Here is a 19275-nt window from a genome sequence, read left to right on the forward strand (position 1 = left end):
AAAAGAAGAGTAATTGATAAGAAGAAAAACTTTAATCTGAAATAAGAAAGGTACATGCAATATGCATTCAGTTTGCAATTTATCAGGTACACCAAGCTAAAACTAATGCGTTCTAACAGCAGCGCAGGAGTGAATCCTCCTTTCATCAAGGCGATCGTGTTTGGTTTTAACCGAAGCTATTTAATGACGTTTTAAACTACCCAGCCTGTAGTTTGTTCTGCAGTTGGATTGTGTTTTAAGAATGAGTGTTTTTTTTCTAGCTCAATTTAATCAGTTAGGGCTAAATAGAAAAAACTGCAAAACAGATGCACCACTGTGCATAATGCAATCCAGTTCGACAGCAGTACAGAGTACAAGTGCGTTTACAAATAGCTTTTCTGATCAAATTTTTAGTTTGTCTGCTCAGTTTTCAGTTGAGCCAATTTCTAACCTCATATAATAGGCTCTGAGTTCTCTTTTGACCATTTGAAGCCTCTGAGTGATAGCAGCTGCCACATTTGCTTGCTGATGATTAGCATTAACGAGCCAGATAAGAGTTAAAAAAAAAAAAGACCACATATAAACAAGATTAATCTTTCACTGAGCTGCACAGCACACACTGAGAACAGCAAGATATTTAGGGGGTACAACTAATAACGTTAACCATGATAAACAGTAGGGCTACAGCCATGTATTGACAATCCTTGAAACACAGCTAACTCTCCACAGAGTAACTCTCTCAAAGGGCCATAAATCTGTTTCTGGTGACTGTGAAAACGCCACAAAACTTGCGAAAAGAGAAGTCTGACAGTAGCACACCTATAACAGATACTCCCTCAATGCTCTGCTGCAATGACTCAAGCACAATTTGAGTAGTTACTCTTTAAAACAGAAATCCAGAGCATAAACTTATCAGAAGCCAATGACATACAGTCCAATACATTTCATGCGCTTCCAACCACTCTTGGTAAATCTTGATCTGTGTCCATAGAGATGTACTGAGCCTTGGCATCACTTCCCTGGAGCACCAGAAGCTGATACTGGCTGCCATTCAGACCCTCAGAGCCCAGGTCATCCAAATGCACGGCCGCGGTGTGCAGGTCTAACAGTCGACACACCCAGTCTCGTGCTGCTGCACACCCACAGTGCAGTATGTGCAGATGGATGATGGGGTGGAGAAGAGGAGAAAGAGCTCTTCCAGACAGAAGGAAAGATGAGCACATCTTTCAGCTAACTGCACTCCTCTATTTAGCCCGACTTCCCACACGTCCTCATGCCTTCCTTTGATTCCTTCCTTCCTTTTTTCTACAAACACCCCTCAGAGGTGAGCGGTGTTCCTATCATGATTGGAGGGTAGCAGAGAAGTGGTGTCATGTGACTTTTTTTGGTGACCTCTAACTGCACTTTGACCTTCAATAACTGTGTCAGCTCCATCTTGCTGGATATGGATCAGTGCTTAAAGACAAATGGAAAGTTGTCTGTAGCAAGACGGGCTCTGTCTGAAGCTGACCTGAAATGTGGGAGAGGCAGAGATGCACTACGCTGCAAATACACCAGTTACGGACTTGAGCTTAAAGAAACATTTGCATTTTGGTTGGAGTTTCCCTTTACCACAACATTGATTCAGTAAAGAACAACATAGCATCAAGAGCAGAAACTATTTCACTGGCTTTTGATCAAATAACTGTCCTGTGAACTGGCAGCGTTGATTTCCCATCAAACTTAAACTGATACTACAAGGAGACAGAATCACATCGCTATATGTCAGAGCTGATCTCATCAGAAGAAGATTTCTGAAGATTGAACCTGGCTGTAATGTAAACTATGGTTTCAGAGCAGCAGCTTAAGGAGACGGTGCCGTACCGTACATGTCAAAGGTCCATTTTGAGGTTTGAAGAGCGGGAGGAATCCTCAAAATAAATAACTAAATAAAACAGAAATGAATGGGGTTAGTCCGACATACAGCATATTATCTGTGCTCGCTAGATGAAAGGAGCTGCAGTAAGTTGTGAATGATGATATGCTGTATTTTCAGGAATATCGGCCTGCTTTTTTCCCTTTGGGGCTGGTGATGGTAAAATGCTGCAGGATACAATTGTAAAGCAAAGGGTTGAAAAATGTCTGTTTTGATTGTTCATTATTTTATTGTATGTCACCGTGTTTGTCACTACTCATTACCATTTTTTGAATCCCCTTTATCTTCAGCTTTTCTATGCTCTCCCGTTGTTTTGTTTGTGTATCCAATATTCCCTTTAGCTTACTGGATGTCATCTTGGTAACATAATCCTCCTCCTCCAAAGGCTCTCTCACTATCATGTTTAAGAATCTGTATAGAACTCAGGCCACCTCTGGGAGATTGCCTGACTCAGATATTTATCCATATTTATTTATGTTTACAAACTGTAAAACAAACCTCTTGAAAATGAGGTTAGGAAGATTTATTTAACTTATAGTATTTAAAATGTTAGGCAAAGCAGTTGTCTTCTTGTTTTGTTGACTTATTACTGACTGAATTTATACATGAACAGATTGGAGGATTTTTACTGTTAGCACACAGTATCTGTGTATTCTTTAACACTGGATTTGTTGTATACATTACATTGTATGAGCTGCAGGATGGATACAGTATTAAAGAATGTCTACTGTGTTATTTCCTGTTGGATTATTATGTTTAATTTTACGTTGCTATTAATATCATGCTCTGCCACACGATGTAGTTGCACTTTTTCCCCCAGTTAAATCCCAGAAATCTCTCTGTAAAGTGATCTGCCCCTTGCCTTTTCTGTGCTTTTTCAATACAGGAGACAAAGTTTACTGGGGCATTATCTGATTCCCATATTGTTTGACGATACAAGGTAAACACTCTTTAACTGGAATATTGTAAATTGTTTGTATTTGGTACAAAATTAGTTTTTTGTTCTTTATTCTAATACTCGCCTCTCTGTAACAGTTTTGTCAAATAAAGAAACTCATGTCCTTACAGACGTTATCATGCACATGTTAACATCTCTAAATAGAGAAAAAACAGAATAAGAAAAAAAAAAACACTTGATGGTCCACACAACACTACAACGACACAAACGCACCACGATGAATGAAATTCAGATTGTTTCCCCTCTATACACCTCCCCTACCACTACTGTGACCATTATATGTTTAAATGTTGAATACTGTAAATATGTATTTGAAAATGCGGAATCTATTTTTATAATTTGTTTGAAGAACAATGTGTTGAATATAATATCTGCTCACTGTGTAAGGGTTTTTTTGTTTGTTTTAATTTAGGGCCATAGCCAAGAAACCGGTGTTTGGAATATAAAACTGAGAAAAACTTTTGTTTTGTTTGTTTTTTTTGTTAGTTTTTGATGATTTTTACCTGTTAGAAGAAAATCTGATGGCTGTTGCAATATTGAAATGTGTTATTAAAAAATCTCCAATACAAGCAGAAGTTTCTGTGTCCATTACAGAATTTAATTCACACTTTTATATTTAAATGTATATATTGGTTGTTTTGGTATTTCTCTCTATAGGTCTTTGGAAAGTAACACATTTTTCTAAATTTTGTCTCCGTACTGCACCAGAATGGCTGTTATATCTTCATGAAACAATGAAAATGTCCTTTAAACCTAGACAGCAGCTTTAACTTTTTGAAGTCTGAAACCCACAGACATTGTTAATTGCCAACTTTCTTCCCTGGTGATGCTCTGTGGTGCCTTACACTGCAGCCAGTTTCAGTTCCTGCTTGTTCTTGGGGAACTGTATTTTGCCTTTAGTTTTGTCTTCAGCAAATTCAATTAATGCTCAGTTGGATTCAGATCAAGGGACTGACTTTGGTGTTGTACAACGTTCTACTTCGTTATGTAGAAGAACACACTGGCGAGCTCAAGCTCACTACACCAAAAGACCAGAAAGACTAAAACCTTCTTTTCCCGGCTGTCCAGATTAAGAACACCCTCCAGGAGGCAGGTTTACCAGTGTCAAAGTCAGTAATGAAGATTAAATGAATTTACTGCTACATGGCAGCCATTTAGCCATTTTTCAGTCAAAACACTGCTGTGCTTCACAGTGCAGATGAAAAATGACCCCAAACATTCTCTAAAAGCAGCCCACCTTATTTTTAAGGTAAAGAAGTTGATTGTTCTGCAGTGGCCAAATAATAGACCTGACCTGAACTCTAATAAACATTCAATTCCCTTGCTGAAGGCAAAATCCCACCAGGAACAAGCAGAAACTGAAGGCAGCTGCCGTGAAGGCATGACGGAGCATCACCAGAAAAGAAACAGCATCATGACCGTAGTATGTGCTCCAGACCTCGGGCACTGACGATATGATTTGCAACCAGATATTGAAAACAGAACATTTATAATTATCTTAGTTACTTACTTATCTCATTATCTTCTTCTTTGTCCAAGTATTTTTCAGTTGCTAAAACTGGGGGCACTTTGCCTAAGGTGCCTCTTGGCGACCTCTTGCAAAACAGCTTAACTACCTCAAAAAACGTTCCTTCTTGCTCACTTGCCATCTCAAATCGTTTACCCTGACTTAAAATGAAGTAGCAAGCCCAAAAGCATAGCTATTCAGAAAGCAACATGCACAACAGAGCACGTATTACGAGTTCTGTTTTATGTTATGTTATTTAGAAAGTTTGCTATTATTGCTAAATGCAAAATTTATTAACAGCTAAATCTCTGTTGAAATGGGTTTGCACGCTTTGAGATCAAAACACATCAAGCAAGTGCAACAACACAAAACACAGCAAGCCAGCAGATCAATGGTTACGGGTCAGACAACAAGAAAGCCACATAGCGGAAATGTGCATATTATATTTTCCTGATACAAACATGTGGGCATCTTATAGGGGTTACCAGTACTAGCATAAGCAAATTCCCCTCATGTTAGAATCAGGTAACTACTGAGCGGCAGATTAATGAGTGAATGTTTCATTTTTCATTTATACTATAAATATCTTCAGCTGTGTTACTATCACTGCAAAAGAGTTTTCTAATGATCAGTTATCTTTAAATGAATAAACTGGCATTAGCAAACATAACCTGCTATTGAAAGACGATACTAATAATCGGTGATTATAGGCCTCTGCACCTTACGTAAATATTCCTTTTAAAAACAGCTGTTTCCAGCTGCCTCACTCTGGCAGTGTACTCAGTATTTATTTACATGTAAACACAATTTTGTTCACTAACAAGTAAACTACACAGCTTCTTCTGTTGGTCCAGATGTTGAGATACACGCCTTTTGAGAGTTGTGTGAAAAGCAACTAGAAATGCTCCATTAGAAGGTGCCTGGGTAGGCACGGATTCTAAATTGATGGCTCCATTTTGAATTTTTGTTGGATAAGCTAATTCACAATTCATTCTGACTGGTTAATTGCATCATCTTCTGCCTCAGTTACTTCTCTACCACGGTACAATTCCCGCATTGCTGCAACCTGCCTGTCAGTCTTGTGATGCATATGGCCCTCACAATGTACCAAATATGGAATGTTCTTAATTTGGACAGAAGAAGCAATCCATTATTTTCTAGCAGACAAAATACTGATAGCTAATACATGTCCCTGTGGGATCACTGCCAGGTCTGGTAAAAGGGGGCCAGGTTTCTATTCCAGGTGTTTTTTGAGAAGCTCTGAAAATTGCAGTCGATGGTGGTTTTATGAGTCTCTCTTATGCTCTCCCTTCCCCTGGGACCAATTTGCTTCGCCTGATAATGACAAATTCTCCCAATTATCCATCTACCCTTTAATTTTACTTCTATTTAAAAAATGAACCAATAGCCTTTAGAGCACGCTCATTTCTCCAAGCATAAGTCTACCTGGGTCTCCTGTACTTATCAATGTGTTACAAGGTTAATGCAGTCTATCCCTTTACAGCACAACCCAACTTTTGGTTACCTCTCGACAAGGCTGCTTCTGCGGTTCACAGCTCTCATACTCTCTTTTCTCTAACATGAAATTATTAAGTCTCTCTCTTAGGGACTGAGGTTATATTGCTTACTGCTTTATTACGCAACACCTACATTTAGACCTGCACTGAGCGTATGGGAAATGTTTGCAAATGCAAATTACCTTTGCGTGGGATAGCTGTGGGCATGGTGTGGGTGTATAGAAGTGCTGGTATACGCTTGTGTGCCTTTTCACATGGGTTAGTGTGTGTGCAAATGTAAGGGTAAGGGTGTTGACAGTCCATGATCATACATCTCAGAATGAGATCTTTTTATTCATCTCAACAGCTGCAGTAGCGATCCATACTTTTTATATTACAGTCTTATTAGAATTGAGGATTGGAGTTTGAGACTTAATGAATTTCATCTCTGAGCCATCTCTAGCTGCAGCTTTCTAAAGCTCTCACACAATCAAACATCACCGCCTTCAGATGCTGCAGCCAAGCAGCATTTGAACTTGCACTTTAGTAACACAATATCTGGATAAATCATTATCACAGGCTTATTGTAGATTTCTAGTTAGCATTCGAGATGTGATGTAACGATAAAAACACTATGCTTATTTACATGTCAGGCTAATCAAGATCCTGTGAATAAGGAACTAAAATGCTTGTTTTTCTTAAAAAGTGAAGTGATTGCCATGCTGTGGGCAATCACTCTATATGGTACATATAAGAATGTCAAAAATGTAGCTGTAAAAATATATTGCATCGTTTAATCGACATAATTTGAATGAAGAAATCCTAATAGCCTTGATGCTTGACTTCTGCCTGCTCTGGGTCACAAGCCATATGCACACATGCTAAACGAACCGAATAGCAGGTCTAATCGACTGCTATCTGCCTCCTAGTCCCTTGTGATATTGTATAATAAATGCTATTAGTTTGAGCGTGATGTCTTAGTATGCAAACATCATATCCCACAGTAACTCATCAGTGGCAAGGGGCTTTGTGTTAGTCAGGGTTTTATCATGCTTCTCACGGGTTGAGCGTAAATCTTCAATCAGATTTGCCTGTTTATTCACAGTAAATGAGACTGGGACAGGGAGACAAGCAGGATTCTTGCAAGAGAGTGAAGCAAAACTTCAAAATGCTAAATATACAGTGGAGCTTGAAGGTTTGTGAACCCTTCAGAATTTTCACTACTTACGAATCAGAATAAATATGACCTAAGGAACATTTTTCATTTACATTTTTGTAACATCTAAAAAATAATGAATTATAACTGTCTTACTCGCATCCCTACAGACCCAGCACTATACATTGTGAGATGTGTCCGGTTGAAAAACAAATATCAAAAAGTTTGAAGAAAAATACAAAAGAGAGTGTCCAGACATGCAAGAGGAAGAAATGCAGCAGAAGAGGCAAAAAGAGGCACATGGGAGAGCAGACGACACCTCTGTAAAGACATTAGTGATTCCCAGCTGTGTGCTGAGAGCACTCTCCCCTTCCTGTCCTCCCTCTATCCCTCTCTCCCTCTGCTCCGTGTGAAGATTAAAGCGAGTGGCATAAAGGAGAAAGCAGTCTACCTCTAAGCTAGTGTGAAGGGGAAACTTCCCCCAGCACAAAAGTTCTGCTCTCCGCTCTTTGCCGAAGCGTGCCACAGCTCAAATCGGCTTTGAGAAATTAATCCCTGCATTATGGAAGAGTAGAGTAAACAAACGGAGAACAGGATGGGGACCTGTGAGTGTGAGACGGCGAGGTTTTTGTAGGTAAAAGCTTGTGTTTCTCCCGAGAAAATGAGATGTGAGTGCTTGTACATGTGTTAAAGTGTGTGTGTGTGTGTGTGTGTGTGTGTGTGTGTGTGTGTGTGTGTGTGCAGAGGAAGAGTGCACTCAAGAGGCAATGGGGGGGTGAATGAAGGAAACGAGGCAGCAAAAGTCTGTCCAATCCTCTGGGACACTCCTGGGAGAAGAGCATCACAGCCTTTTTGCTGCACGATCTTAAACCCTTCTCTCTGTCTCTCATATGTCCAGCTTATTACTGGCTTTGTCTTTCCCTGCTTCATTCAACCACTTTGCCCCTGTGGCAAAGAGTCATTGTCTGCAAATCCTCTGCCTGCTGCTTGCTCTGCTTTCCCCTCTCATTTTCCCAGCCTATCTCTCCAGTAAGAAGTGCTTAGATAAGGCCCAGGGTTCAGTCTGACGAAATCAGAACTTCACACTGAGCTGAGATTAAACTTTGAGTGACCGAACTGACAACTTCTCTCACTCACTGTGGCTGCTCGGTGGAGAGTTTCCATCTCTCTCTGACAGTTTAAACACCCGTCTGTCTGGCCGCCTCCCGAGACTCTCCATAAGTGCACTTCCAGCCTCTCTCCGCTTCTCTGCTTTTTGCCTCTCACCGTCTCGCCATATGTGTACCGTCGATCATTGCTCTCCATCTTTCGACTTTTCTGCACGTATACACTGAAGATCTATCCATACATCTTTCTCTCTACTCTCTCCCCTCACATCAATCTTCACAACTGGACAAGTCCATTCCTCTTATAAGTCCTAATTCTTGTGTGTTCTGCTTCTGCTGTCTTACAGCATATTTATCTGCCAATGATTTGATTTGGTGAAAGCAGCCAAAAGTAAAACTAATGCAGCACTGAGCATTAAACCTTGAAGTGTTAGTGCAGGGTCAAGGGAGTTTTTGCAGTCCCATACTGCCACTTAGTGGTATAGAAAATAACTGCATACTATAGATCAAAGCAGTACATTTACTCAAATACTGTATTACTTTACTTTGTAAGTTTTTATATGTAAATCTAATTTAGCTTTAGACAGCTACAGTTATTATTCAAATAAACTGTATTATATATAAAATGCTACTTATGATATTAGAGATTACATAAATCATCATCATCATCAAATAGAGACTTTATTGAAATTTTTCAAGAAATGTCAGAATTAGTGCATCTGAGTGGACTATAATCCACAAATCTAGTAGAGAGGTTGTATCAGGAGAGCCCTTTTGAGTGTTTCACATTTTTAGCATGTTGTATTTAGTTAGTTTTAGTTCTCCTCACATTGCTCTAATCATACCACTGCACTCCTCTCATTTTCACTTTCATCTAATCCACTCTTCCTTTACTTGAAATCCACAAATTTCTTACTAGACTGATTGGTTATTTCTACAGTTTTTATAAAAAGTATGCCTTTAAAAACCCTTAATTGTGTAAACTGTATCCTTCAACGTGCCTTCCTCATCTCCTCACTCTTTCCAGCTGAGCCCCAGGGTCTCAGCAATGAATGAAAAGATGTGAGTGTCCTCCAAGATGGCCTTGGCGGTGGGTTTCCCTGCGCCGTGCCCACTACGGGTGTCCACCCTGACCATCAGGGGCTGACGCTGCATGGGGCTACTGCCCACCCCATACTGCAAGGCAGCACAATACTTCAGGGTGTGCAGAGGCACCACACGATCATCGTGATCTGCTGTCAGAAGAAGAACAGCAGGGTAGGGAGGACCAGAGTAGGGTGGCTGAGGCAGATTATGGAGAGGAGAGTACCTGGACAGAGGGTGAGAAAGAATGTGAGGAAACTCTTACATACTATTAGAGAGCAGAGAGAAAGTAGGAGTGATTTATTTGAAATAAATAATAAATTGGAAATAGATTTTTGATATTACTGGAATCCCTGAAACAAAATGTATTTAAAGTAGAGAGGCCAGAAGCAACAGATGAGGTTTTGAATGCCACTATAACATAGCATCATGTGTAGAGAACTACTGTGTTAGTGTGTTTCCTACTTGATGAGCCACTTGAACTGCTCCGGGTCATCAGAACAGCCGTAATCGGTGGTCCAGGCGTGGCCGATGGTAAATTTGTGGAACTTCAGCATATCCATCACCCCCACTTCTGCCACAGCACAGCCAAACAGATCTGGACGTTGGTTCACGCATGCACCTGTGTGCGTATTTAGAATTAGTGTTAAATGTAATCGGTTCATGAACACACACACACACACACGCACACACTCTCAGTGTAATAATCACTCATACACAGCCAGGGAAGAAGACGTTAGTTGGCATAATGTGATGGCATTTGGCAGCCAGTCGTTGGCAAATGATGTGACTAAGTACTGTTTCACGTGCTATTTAAAAGCTAAATTAATTGATGCCAGGCAGATAACTACTTCTGTACTGACAAATTTCACATTAGCAGTTATGACAGCTCTATCAAGAAGTGCACTGCACAAGCCACTGTGATCATTAGTTCTAGATCTTAGTTCTGAGGTTGAGGTGGATCTTTTTACAGAAACGTGAGGATTTACAGTACACAGTCTGCGTTGTCAGCTTAATGGGTTAAATTGCATACAAGTGAGAGCTGAGCTGTTAAACTGGGGATGAAGTAGAAGCAAAGCTCTATTACCAATTAAAAAAAATTAAGTGCAGGGTTCCCCCACATTCATAATTTCACATAACACACATAATGGACTGTTGTAGGGAATGCCTTTAAAACCCTTTCACTTTCTCTTGCTCCCTCTCCCCCTCTGGCTTTATCACTGACTTCCCACTAAATACATAATGACATAATGAACAAACACACACACAGCTGATCCTGCACTTACCCACTAGCAGCCCTCCATTAGAGGCTCCATTTATAGCAATGTGGCTGGCTGTGGTGTACTTTTCCTGGATCAGATACTCAGCTGCACACTGGAAGTCATCGAAGCAGTTCTGCTTGTTCCCCAAAGTACCAGCTACAAAGACATCGTAGCATAGGCTGCGTCAACACCAAATTAAATCATGAAAATAATTGTATTTCATATTTTCATATCAACACAATCTCTCAGACACCCTATTTGGCAACATGTCTTTCTTAATTTATCTGTTGTATGGTACCTTTGTGCCAGGTGAGCCCATACTCTCCACCCCCTCTGATGTTCGCCACTGCTAGAATCCCTCCCAGATGTCTCACAAATAGTAGGTAAGCAACACTGAAAGAACACAGTCATTTACAAAGTTTACAACGGTGGACAGAACAAGCAATACGCTAACATTCTTGTGCTTCAATCAGAAATTCCCTAAATGTACAATGTACAGCTGGCTTTAGATTTAGGGAAGTCTTTACTGACAAGACATTCATTCTTACACCATGACTTATTTGCATATCAACAGTGACATCATTGCTAGACATACTACCTAAACACACAAGCATTACCTTAAGGACACGCTGCATAGAAAAAACTAACCAGCAGAAATCCCAAAGGTGCTGTTCAGTGTTTCAAATATCTGAAACAAAAGACTTATTTCACAGTTCCACACCAGTTTAAAGGTGCATCACAAAGCATGTAACTTTAACAGTATGTAAACATTCTCAGGCATCCATGTCATGGTTATTTCCAATGGTGCTATTCAGTGGCAGGTGGACTTACTGAAGATCTTGAAGCATGTTAATTGTCACTGAACGACGTCTTTGGGATAACCATGACCTGGATTACTAAGAATCTTCACAGACATTTAACTAGCAGGGATAATGATCTGCTGCTGCAATCATTTATTCTGACGAGCACCTGCATTGTTGGCCCTGTTGTACGAGTTGGGACAGATCAGTTGTGCTTACTTGTAGTATGGCTGGATGGAATGCTCAAAGCCTCCGTATCCATAAAGGAAAACAGGATGAGTCCCATCCTTCTTTATGCCCTTGGCGTGAACTAAGAACATGGGGATCTTAGTTCCATCTTTGGCGGGATAAAACACCTGCCAATGTAGGAAGGGGACAACACCTACATTATTCAAAACATCTCATCGGGGCATTGCTGCAACATAACTGCTTTTGTTGTCGACACTTCCAACTTCCAACATGCGTTGTTCATGCACACACCCACACCCACGCACACCCAACCCCCCCACACACAGACACACACATACCATTAACCACTTCCTCAACTATAATGAATACAGTTCTGGGAAACCTGAATCACTATATGACGACTGGAAGATGGTATGGACAGTACAAAAAAAAAAAAAAAAAAGTAATGGGGAAGTTTGACTAGAGACATATGTGATCTACAGAATGTATGAAAGGGTATTGGTACTCATCCTGTGAATGAAAACTACGACCAGAAATGTTTGTTGATGACAAAATGTGAAAAATACACAACGGAACAAAACTAATACTTGAACTTATGACGCACTGGATAATAATGTGCCAGATAGGTAAATGGACATGAAGTTATTACTGTTTTACACAATGAGCTGTATTCATTCAAAGAATCAGAAGCATTAGTCATCATTCTGCTGCTTATACACTCAAATGTATCTCCGGTTCAAAAGTAGCTGCTTGATCTGATGTACTACCTGTATTAAGAAGCAGCTTACATTCTGGCTCTGAAGTCTGACATCACTCTTCCTCTGAAGAAATGTGTTAGTGAACTAAATTCATTCCTCTCCCGTAAAGCAAACCCCCCTGAACCCAGGCTCAAACATTAGTGGTAATAACTGAAGGATTTACAACAGGAGGACGTTACCTGGGTTGTCTGGTAGTCCTCTTGGTTGATGCCTTTTACTTGCACCTCTCTGAACACTTTGGGCTCTGGGTTCAAGTCACTCAGATCACAGTGGTAAATGATACCTGGGTGTCACAGAACAATGGCCACATAGGGCGGAGACATATAGATATTTTACCATATTGATTATATTTAGTGGAACCATGATGATGATGTAGCACAAACTACATTTTGAATGACTTAACCAGAAGTTACAGTTGCATTGCGTTTTTTTAGAAGTGATTATTTCATTCATCTAAATTCACTGGTTCACAGCTTCTTTCTCTGATGCTATTCTTTAGGACTTACGACAGTAAACTGATTATATCTGGGTTTTTCACTGAAAAGATGTAAAAAAAAAAAATAGAAATCTGACAGCACTGAGTTTTTGCATGCATTAATGGTAATTGTGAGACAAAGCATAAAGTATGAAATAACAGAATTACCTGGTGTAGTGAAGGACGTGAACTTGTAGAAGAATTCTGAGTGCTTCTTCTTGCAGCTCACACCAGACACTGTGCCTACGTCGAGCGGCAGATCCCTGACCAGCTGGCCGGTGTGCAAGTCATACAACTGCAGGATATCCTTCACGTCGTGGACATAGTTAACCAGCAGATGACGTTGGTTCACACAGGACACAAAGCCTGAAGCAGGACGTAAAGAAGTGGAAAAAAGTAAATGAGAAAGTATGTGACTGTTTAACACTGTTCAAGAGAGAGCTCACCATCTTTCTTGCATGATATGACTGATACCAGCTTCCTCTTTGCTGATTTGCCTCTTGATAATAGTCATCTTAAGAATTTTAACAGCTGTGGACTGAACCCGACAGCACAGATTTAGTTTTATTGTAACCTGATCTAGCCTGATCTCATCAACAGGCAGCAGATCATGGACTGGTATACGTGGTCCTGCAGGCAGATCACTGTTCAGCAGATGGCAGTCGTGCTCCAGGAGCTGCCTTCTTTTCCCCTGTGCTTCCTAAACACAGTGACCTACAATCTATTTGTGGCATCTTGCCTCTGTGTGTTAAGAGACTGTTGAGTCAATGACTTTATATCAATGGGATAACAGTGTGGTGCCCAGATCTCCCACTAAGAGGACTCACTTCTTAGGTGTTTAGCTGTCACTGACAGTTCATGTTTTGTTAACGCATTTAAACACCACTAACTGAAAAAACTCATTTATACATCTACAAAATTCCTATTTAATATTTTTAAACTCTAACAGGGACAGTCATTAACTCCTTAACCAGCATTTATGAGCAGTACTATAACATTTAATAAATGTTTCTCCACCTTTTGAAATTGTGGTCTGCAGTTCAGTTGCAGGACATTTCTAAACTCTTAATCAAGTAAAGTATTTGTCAGCAATTCTAACTTCTCCTATGAAGACATTATTACAGCTGTGTTTTACTATGTTATCAATATCTATCTCTCTAAACACTTGTTACAGAGTTTCAGTAGTCACTGCGTCAATTGTTTCACTTAACACAACTTGTATTTTTTTTGTGTTTTCTTCTAAGAGGAAACATACACAAACACAGCTGTAAGTTTCATTGATGTCTAGATACAGTTACCGTCATTGTCTCCCACACACACGCACACACACACACACACACAAAATTAAATTAAGACAAAGTGCTTATGGACAAAGTTTCACTTTTTGAACCAAGTTCCCTCTGACGAAGGTCTTTAACCACCAACACAGAACTTCCCAATAGCTGTGGTTGCACTGTCATCGAAACATTGGGACAGAAATTCAGTGAAAAGGTGTTTTGCAAGATTTCAAGGGTTGAATTGTGGAACTGCAATTCCACGTATAAGCCCTTTACGCATTTCTAAAGCTTGGTGGAGTTTTGACACTCTCCGACACAAGCCAACAGCTGTCATGCCAACACAGCCTTGTAAAGCAACTCATTAACACAACAGCTCTCTGATGAACTCCAACATATTGTGTGTATTCTGTGCACCTCACCCAGGACATCCTTGTCATGTTGTGGTATAAGGGTAGTCCAGTGCTGTTTGTCAGGTTTCTGGATGTCAATGTTGATCAGACAGTAGCGAGGAGCATCCATGTTGGAACGGAAAGTGAATACAGTCCCCTCGTTGGTCACGTAAGAGTACTGGGCTTTAAAGGTGTCCACAAGTTTGACCCATGGCAGCAGACCTGCAGATGAAGATAGATAAAATGATAAAATACAACTACTACTAATACTAATATTATTAAATGTGATGTTTTTTAACAGTACATCTTTAGCCCAGCCAAATAACCCCAGTCCTCCTAAATTATGTAGGCCAGCAAAAAACAACTCCAAAAGTGTCAGAAATCCTGTTTTTTTTTTTTAAGTATTTTTTTTATATACAAAAATAGCAAAAGTTAATTTTGAAATCTCAACAGCTGGTGAAGTAACTGGTGACTCACTGACACCAACATGAGTTACTCTTCTGCTGATCTACTGCAGCTTGTAAGTCAGCAATGCAGATATGCTTCTGTTGCTTTTGATGGTCCGTGTTTGTTATGCAGGATCTAACATTTTTCAGCACAATGTCACATTAACACATACCGTACTAATATAATACATAGCCATAATACATGAAATTAAAGGGAATAAAGTAAAACAATAGGAAAGAAACAAGGCCCAAACTGGTTCGCACAATTGAATGGGAGTAAATGCCAAAATACAAACCTGTGATACCGTTGGGGAGCTGCTGAAGGTCACAGTACCAAAGCTGGTTTACAGGCTCACAGCCTTCAGTGATGGACAAAACAGCGTATCTTCCATCATCTGATATCTAAAAAAATGAAGGAAAGAAAGGAGAGAGGAAGGCAAGTGTTTAGGTTGAGCTTTAGTGAACCTTCATTGCTAGTCTGTGATCATAATAAGTGGTCTAACTGCAGACTCACAGTTACTGAGCTGTGCCACTTTGGATGGTCGGGGAACTCAGCAACCAGAATGTCTTCAGATTGTTTGGTGCCAATAACATGGTAGAAGAGCTTTTGATTCAGGTTGCTTGTCGTCTCTGTGCCTTTAGCAAGAGAGGTTATGTCTTTAATACATTTGTAAATATGAAAATGTACTGGTGATTGTATGAACAGTGTGTCATCCTAACCATCTGTTTTTCCTTCCTGACGGGGGAAGCAGTTATAAAAGACGCCTTTTGCATCATGAGTCCAGGCCAGGCAGCTAAATTTAACCCTCTCCAGTAAATCGTCAAGTTGGGATAGATCGTCAGCCTTCATGAAATGCACTGTTACCCAGTCTGAGCCACTACTGCTCAAACCGTATGCAAAATATTCACACTCCTCCGACAGACGGCCCACTGGATAGAGAAAGAGGTAAGGCAAAGAAAAGAGAAGAGGGTGTCAGCACTGTAAAACTGGTTTTACAGTCTATGTATATGTGTATGGGCACAATACTGTGCAGTCTGACTCACTCTGTAGTGCCACAGTGCCATCTTCAGAGAGTTTATTCGGATCAAAGAAGACGGTGGCGGGTCCATCCAGAGAGTCCTGCACATACAGCACATTCTGGTTCTGGAGGCCTTTGTTGTGAAAGTAGAAATACCTGATAATAAAAACAGGAAATAAAGTCACTGCAAGTTATTTTGTGACTTCAGACCTGCAATTCAAGTTAGTCCCTCTAATTGAAGTAGTACCTCTTTCCTCTTTTGTAAGGGCAGCTATATTTGGGATAGTCATACAGGTCGGTGAGGCGCTGGTGGAACTGAGCCCGGACGGCACATTGCTCCAGGTATGGCATGGTCACCTTGTTCTGCTCTTCAACAAAGGCCTTAGACACAAAAAGTAGCGTGAGTAGGAATGTAAATGTGGAGAGTTTTCACATCTCTGCAGAAATTCATCAGATACCATTGTTTCTGCACTGTCCGGGTCTTCCAGCCATGCGTAAGGATCAAAGATCTTAGTTCCATGGAAGTCATCTACCTGTTGCAAAGACATACCAGTTGAACAGGAAGAAACATGCGAGTGTGATAAATTTTTGGCATACAAACTTGATTTTCTTGACAGCTATGATTATCTTGTGCAATAATGTGGTTCGACTTCCTCCACAAAACAAATTTATTTGGAACTTAAGAGCATCTTCACTTGGAACTGTCAGTTGTAGAATTGATTTATTGGCCTGCTGCTATTTTTGAAACCCGGACCTTAATGAACTAATGGGCAAAACTGAAGGTTCAAAACACAGAGACACACAACAACACACACCAACCATTGGTTTCATTGGAGGCATTTGGCCAGTGTTCTTGTTTCCAGTAATTGTACTGAGCAGTCATTCGCCAGTGGTTTTCTATTAACCTAAAAACACTTGTAACAACTTTTTGTATAACATTAAGGTTAGATATTAACATGCTTAAGAACTGCTAATAGTCTTGGTTTATTAGCACTTCTCAGAAATAAGGCCCAGCACATTTTCCATCTAAACATCGGTGACCAGCTCGCTGCCCAAGCTGCTGAAACTTGTGGTGAAATAGACACATTTCTGTACTCGTGAATGACATTTCTTCAGGACATTTGGATTATTAGAACAAGAGCTGTACACAACTTCCCAAGAAGTACTAATTACTAAGTACTAATATTAATATTTAAGAATTTCACAGTAGCTTGGCTAATTTATTATTTAAAGAGTAAGTTCAGGCTGTTTTCTACATTTGAGACTATAGTGGGGAGTAATATTTGAAAAATAATCTACTGTGGCAAGAAAAAGTAAATGAACTATTGAACTAATGAAACTATTTTCAATTTCCTGGTTCTCTGCATAAGTTGCTCACGATATGTTTATCTGATCTTCACCATAGTCACAAAAAACAACAAACACAATACTTCTAAGGTGATGAATCAAACCATCCTGATCTTTCATGTCTTTGTCGAACACACCCATTAAACATACAAAGTGATTGTGGAAAAAATAAGTGAAAGGGTTTGTTAATACATGGCTGAACCACCCTTGGCAGCACCTTAAGCCTCAAGCGGGTGCTTCCTGTCACTGTGGATTAGACCTCAACAAGAATTCTGGACCATTCCTCCTAACAGAACTTAGGACATTTGGTTCTAGCAGCTTGCTTAAAGTCATAAACAGAATCCGATTTTAGATTGAGATCTGGGCTCGACTGGGACTCCAAACTTGCAGTGTGCTGCAATGTTTTTGGGAGGGAAGACTGTGTGGAGTAAAAACGGTACCATGAAGCTAAATGAAATCATCATTATAACCTAGAAAGTGTCCCTTACTTTTTCTAGTAACTATAAATCTCCTCACTCCTTGCCATCACAATGACGACCTTTTAACAAGTACTTGATTTGATGCGCTTTGGTGGCAGACCAGCAGGTGAATCTTCTGTGGGACCTTAAGACAAACACCTGATGCACTTGTATCTGGCATGTTATAAATCTAAACAGGTCATGTTCAGACCTTTAAAAAGTTATAATAAACCGTTTTACACTAATGTGAAGAATCAGATGGAATTAAAAGAAAAGGTACAACAGACTTGATTGAGTAGGTATTTCACAATTATTAAAACAGACTAGTGCGTTTCTCTACTTGAAACCATCATGTCAGGAGAAAACCCCCTGCGCACACCAAGCACAGGAGCACAGCAGGGCAGCGGTGGTCCCTGGTGAACTCAGACTGACTCAAGCTGCTGCAGCTTTCAGCTTTAAAGTGATTCAGCAACGTGCTGCAGTGACAAAAGATGGGGCTTGGGTCTCGGGCTTCACGGTAAGATCCGCCGGAGTCTTCTTTGAACTTTACCTCAAGCGCGTCAATGCGCAGCACCGTTTTGGGTGACGTTACCGCATTTCACTCGAGTCACCAGCTCTCTGTTGGCTTTTGATTCTTCGTTCAGTCGCCATTTGCCTCCACCCATTCTGTCTGCCTCTTCCTGGTCTCGCTTTTCCTGTCTGAGCTCCTGCACCAGGGTGACAGGCCGAGAGAGAAAAAGAGTACAGCAGGACTTTGGCACTGACCTTGCTTTCATCTCTTCGCGCAACTGGATACTTAAACGCCATGGTGGGAGTTTCCTTTTTCCGAGTCCCCTCTGTGTCACTACTTTGTTTGTTTGGTTTCTCTACCTCTCTCTTTTTTTAATGGTCGTGAACGCAGCGTCTTAGCCAAACCAACAGGCTGCGAAGTGAAAGTGAAAGCATTTTCCACACGACACGGGCACGTTTGCAAGAAGCGCACAGGCTCGTTCTTCATACAGGAAATGGTGCGTCATCCAGGGCGAGTGGCAGCAGACGCACACAAGTGTGTCCCGAGTGAGGAGTACGTGTGATGGAGCGCATATCTGCATTTATCACGGGACCTTTTGCTCAATTTAAAAAAAAAAAACCTTTTGCTCCAGAAACACGTGTGACAAAAAGTGTCTCAATCACTCCAACAAATACTGTACAGTACTGTAAAAACACAGTACTGCTGAACAAAACAGTCTATTACTGTTACACTGGGCTTTGTTTCTGTTCTTTTACTGTGATTTGTTAATGAAAACTCAAATTAATAAATAAAGATATCATATCATGAATCACATGGGTGCACTGATCGGCCGCAGCATTAAAACCACTGCCAGTTGAAGTGAATATAACAGAACATAAAATGATTTCTCATTACACTGATGCCTCCTAAGAGGCGGGATACATTAAGCAGCAAGTGAACTGTCTTGACGTTGACAAGTTGGAAGCGTAAAGGATAGGGATCTGAGCAACATAGATAAGGGCCGAATAGTGATAAGTAGATAACTGGGACAGAGCACGGAACAATCAACAGGTCTTGTTAGGTGTGGTCAGAACAGCAAAAAGGAAGAGCATCTGGTGACAGGGTCATGAGTGCCAAGTCACACTGATGAACCTAGAGAGCGACA

The 19275-nt window shown here is 40.5% G+C and overlaps 2 protein-coding genes across 2 annotated transcripts in view; one reads left to right on the forward strand and one right to left on the reverse strand.

Annotated features, from left to right (window-relative positions):
* The window catches only part of LOC113153544 (ephrin type-A receptor 7), a 128207-nt gene extending 119470 nt beyond the window's left edge, over positions 1 to 8737 (forward strand). The window contains exon 18 of the mRNA XM_026347223.1: positions 971 to 8737. Within this exon, the coding sequence (XP_026203008.1) occupies positions 971 to 1085 (115 nt within the window). The 3' untranslated portion in view covers positions 1086 to 8737. The remainder of the gene's footprint in view (positions 1 to 970) is intronic.
* Positions 8738 to 8779: 42 nt separating this feature from the next.
* Positions 8780 to 18576, reverse strand: LOC113153545 (prolyl endopeptidase-like). Its single transcript, XM_026347224.1, has 15 exons — positions 18386 to 18576; positions 16274 to 16348; positions 16063 to 16196; positions 15841 to 15971; positions 15517 to 15726; positions 15311 to 15432; positions 15093 to 15198; positions 14381 to 14572; positions 12853 to 13050; positions 12389 to 12492; positions 11482 to 11618; positions 10761 to 10855; positions 10487 to 10618; positions 9666 to 9822; positions 8780 to 9426 (listed from the first exon to the last, which is right to left on the reverse strand). The coding sequence occupies exons 1-15, from the start codon at positions 18425 to 18427 to the stop codon at positions 9132 to 9134; spliced, it is 2130 nt and encodes a 709-aa protein (XP_026203009.1). The 5' UTR covers positions 18428 to 18576; the 3' UTR covers positions 8780 to 9131.
* Positions 18577 to 19275: the final 699 nt, after the last annotated feature.

Source organism: Anabas testudineus, chromosome 11 (genome assembly GCF_900324465.2).
Source record: "Anabas testudineus chromosome 11, fAnaTes1.2, whole genome shotgun sequence".
Taxonomy (NCBI): domain Eukaryota; kingdom Metazoa; phylum Chordata; class Actinopteri; order Anabantiformes; family Anabantidae; genus Anabas; species Anabas testudineus.

What these genes read in the sequence shown, in the direction of transcription:
- LOC113153545 (XM_026347224.1), bottom strand. Translation starts at nt 18,427, where the DNA reads ATGGCGTTTAAGTATCCAGTTGCGCGAAGAGATGAAAGCAAG. An exon ending in CCTTACAAAAGAGGAAAGAG is followed by an intron (nt 15,972 to 16,062) that starts GTACTACTTCAA and finishes TTTTATTATCAG; the next exon opens with GTATTTCTACTTTCACAACA. An exon ending in AGGACTACCAGACAACCCAG is followed by an intron (nt 11,619 to 12,388) that starts GTAACGTCCTCC and finishes CTACATTGGCAG; the next exon opens with GTGTTTTATCCCGCCAAAGA.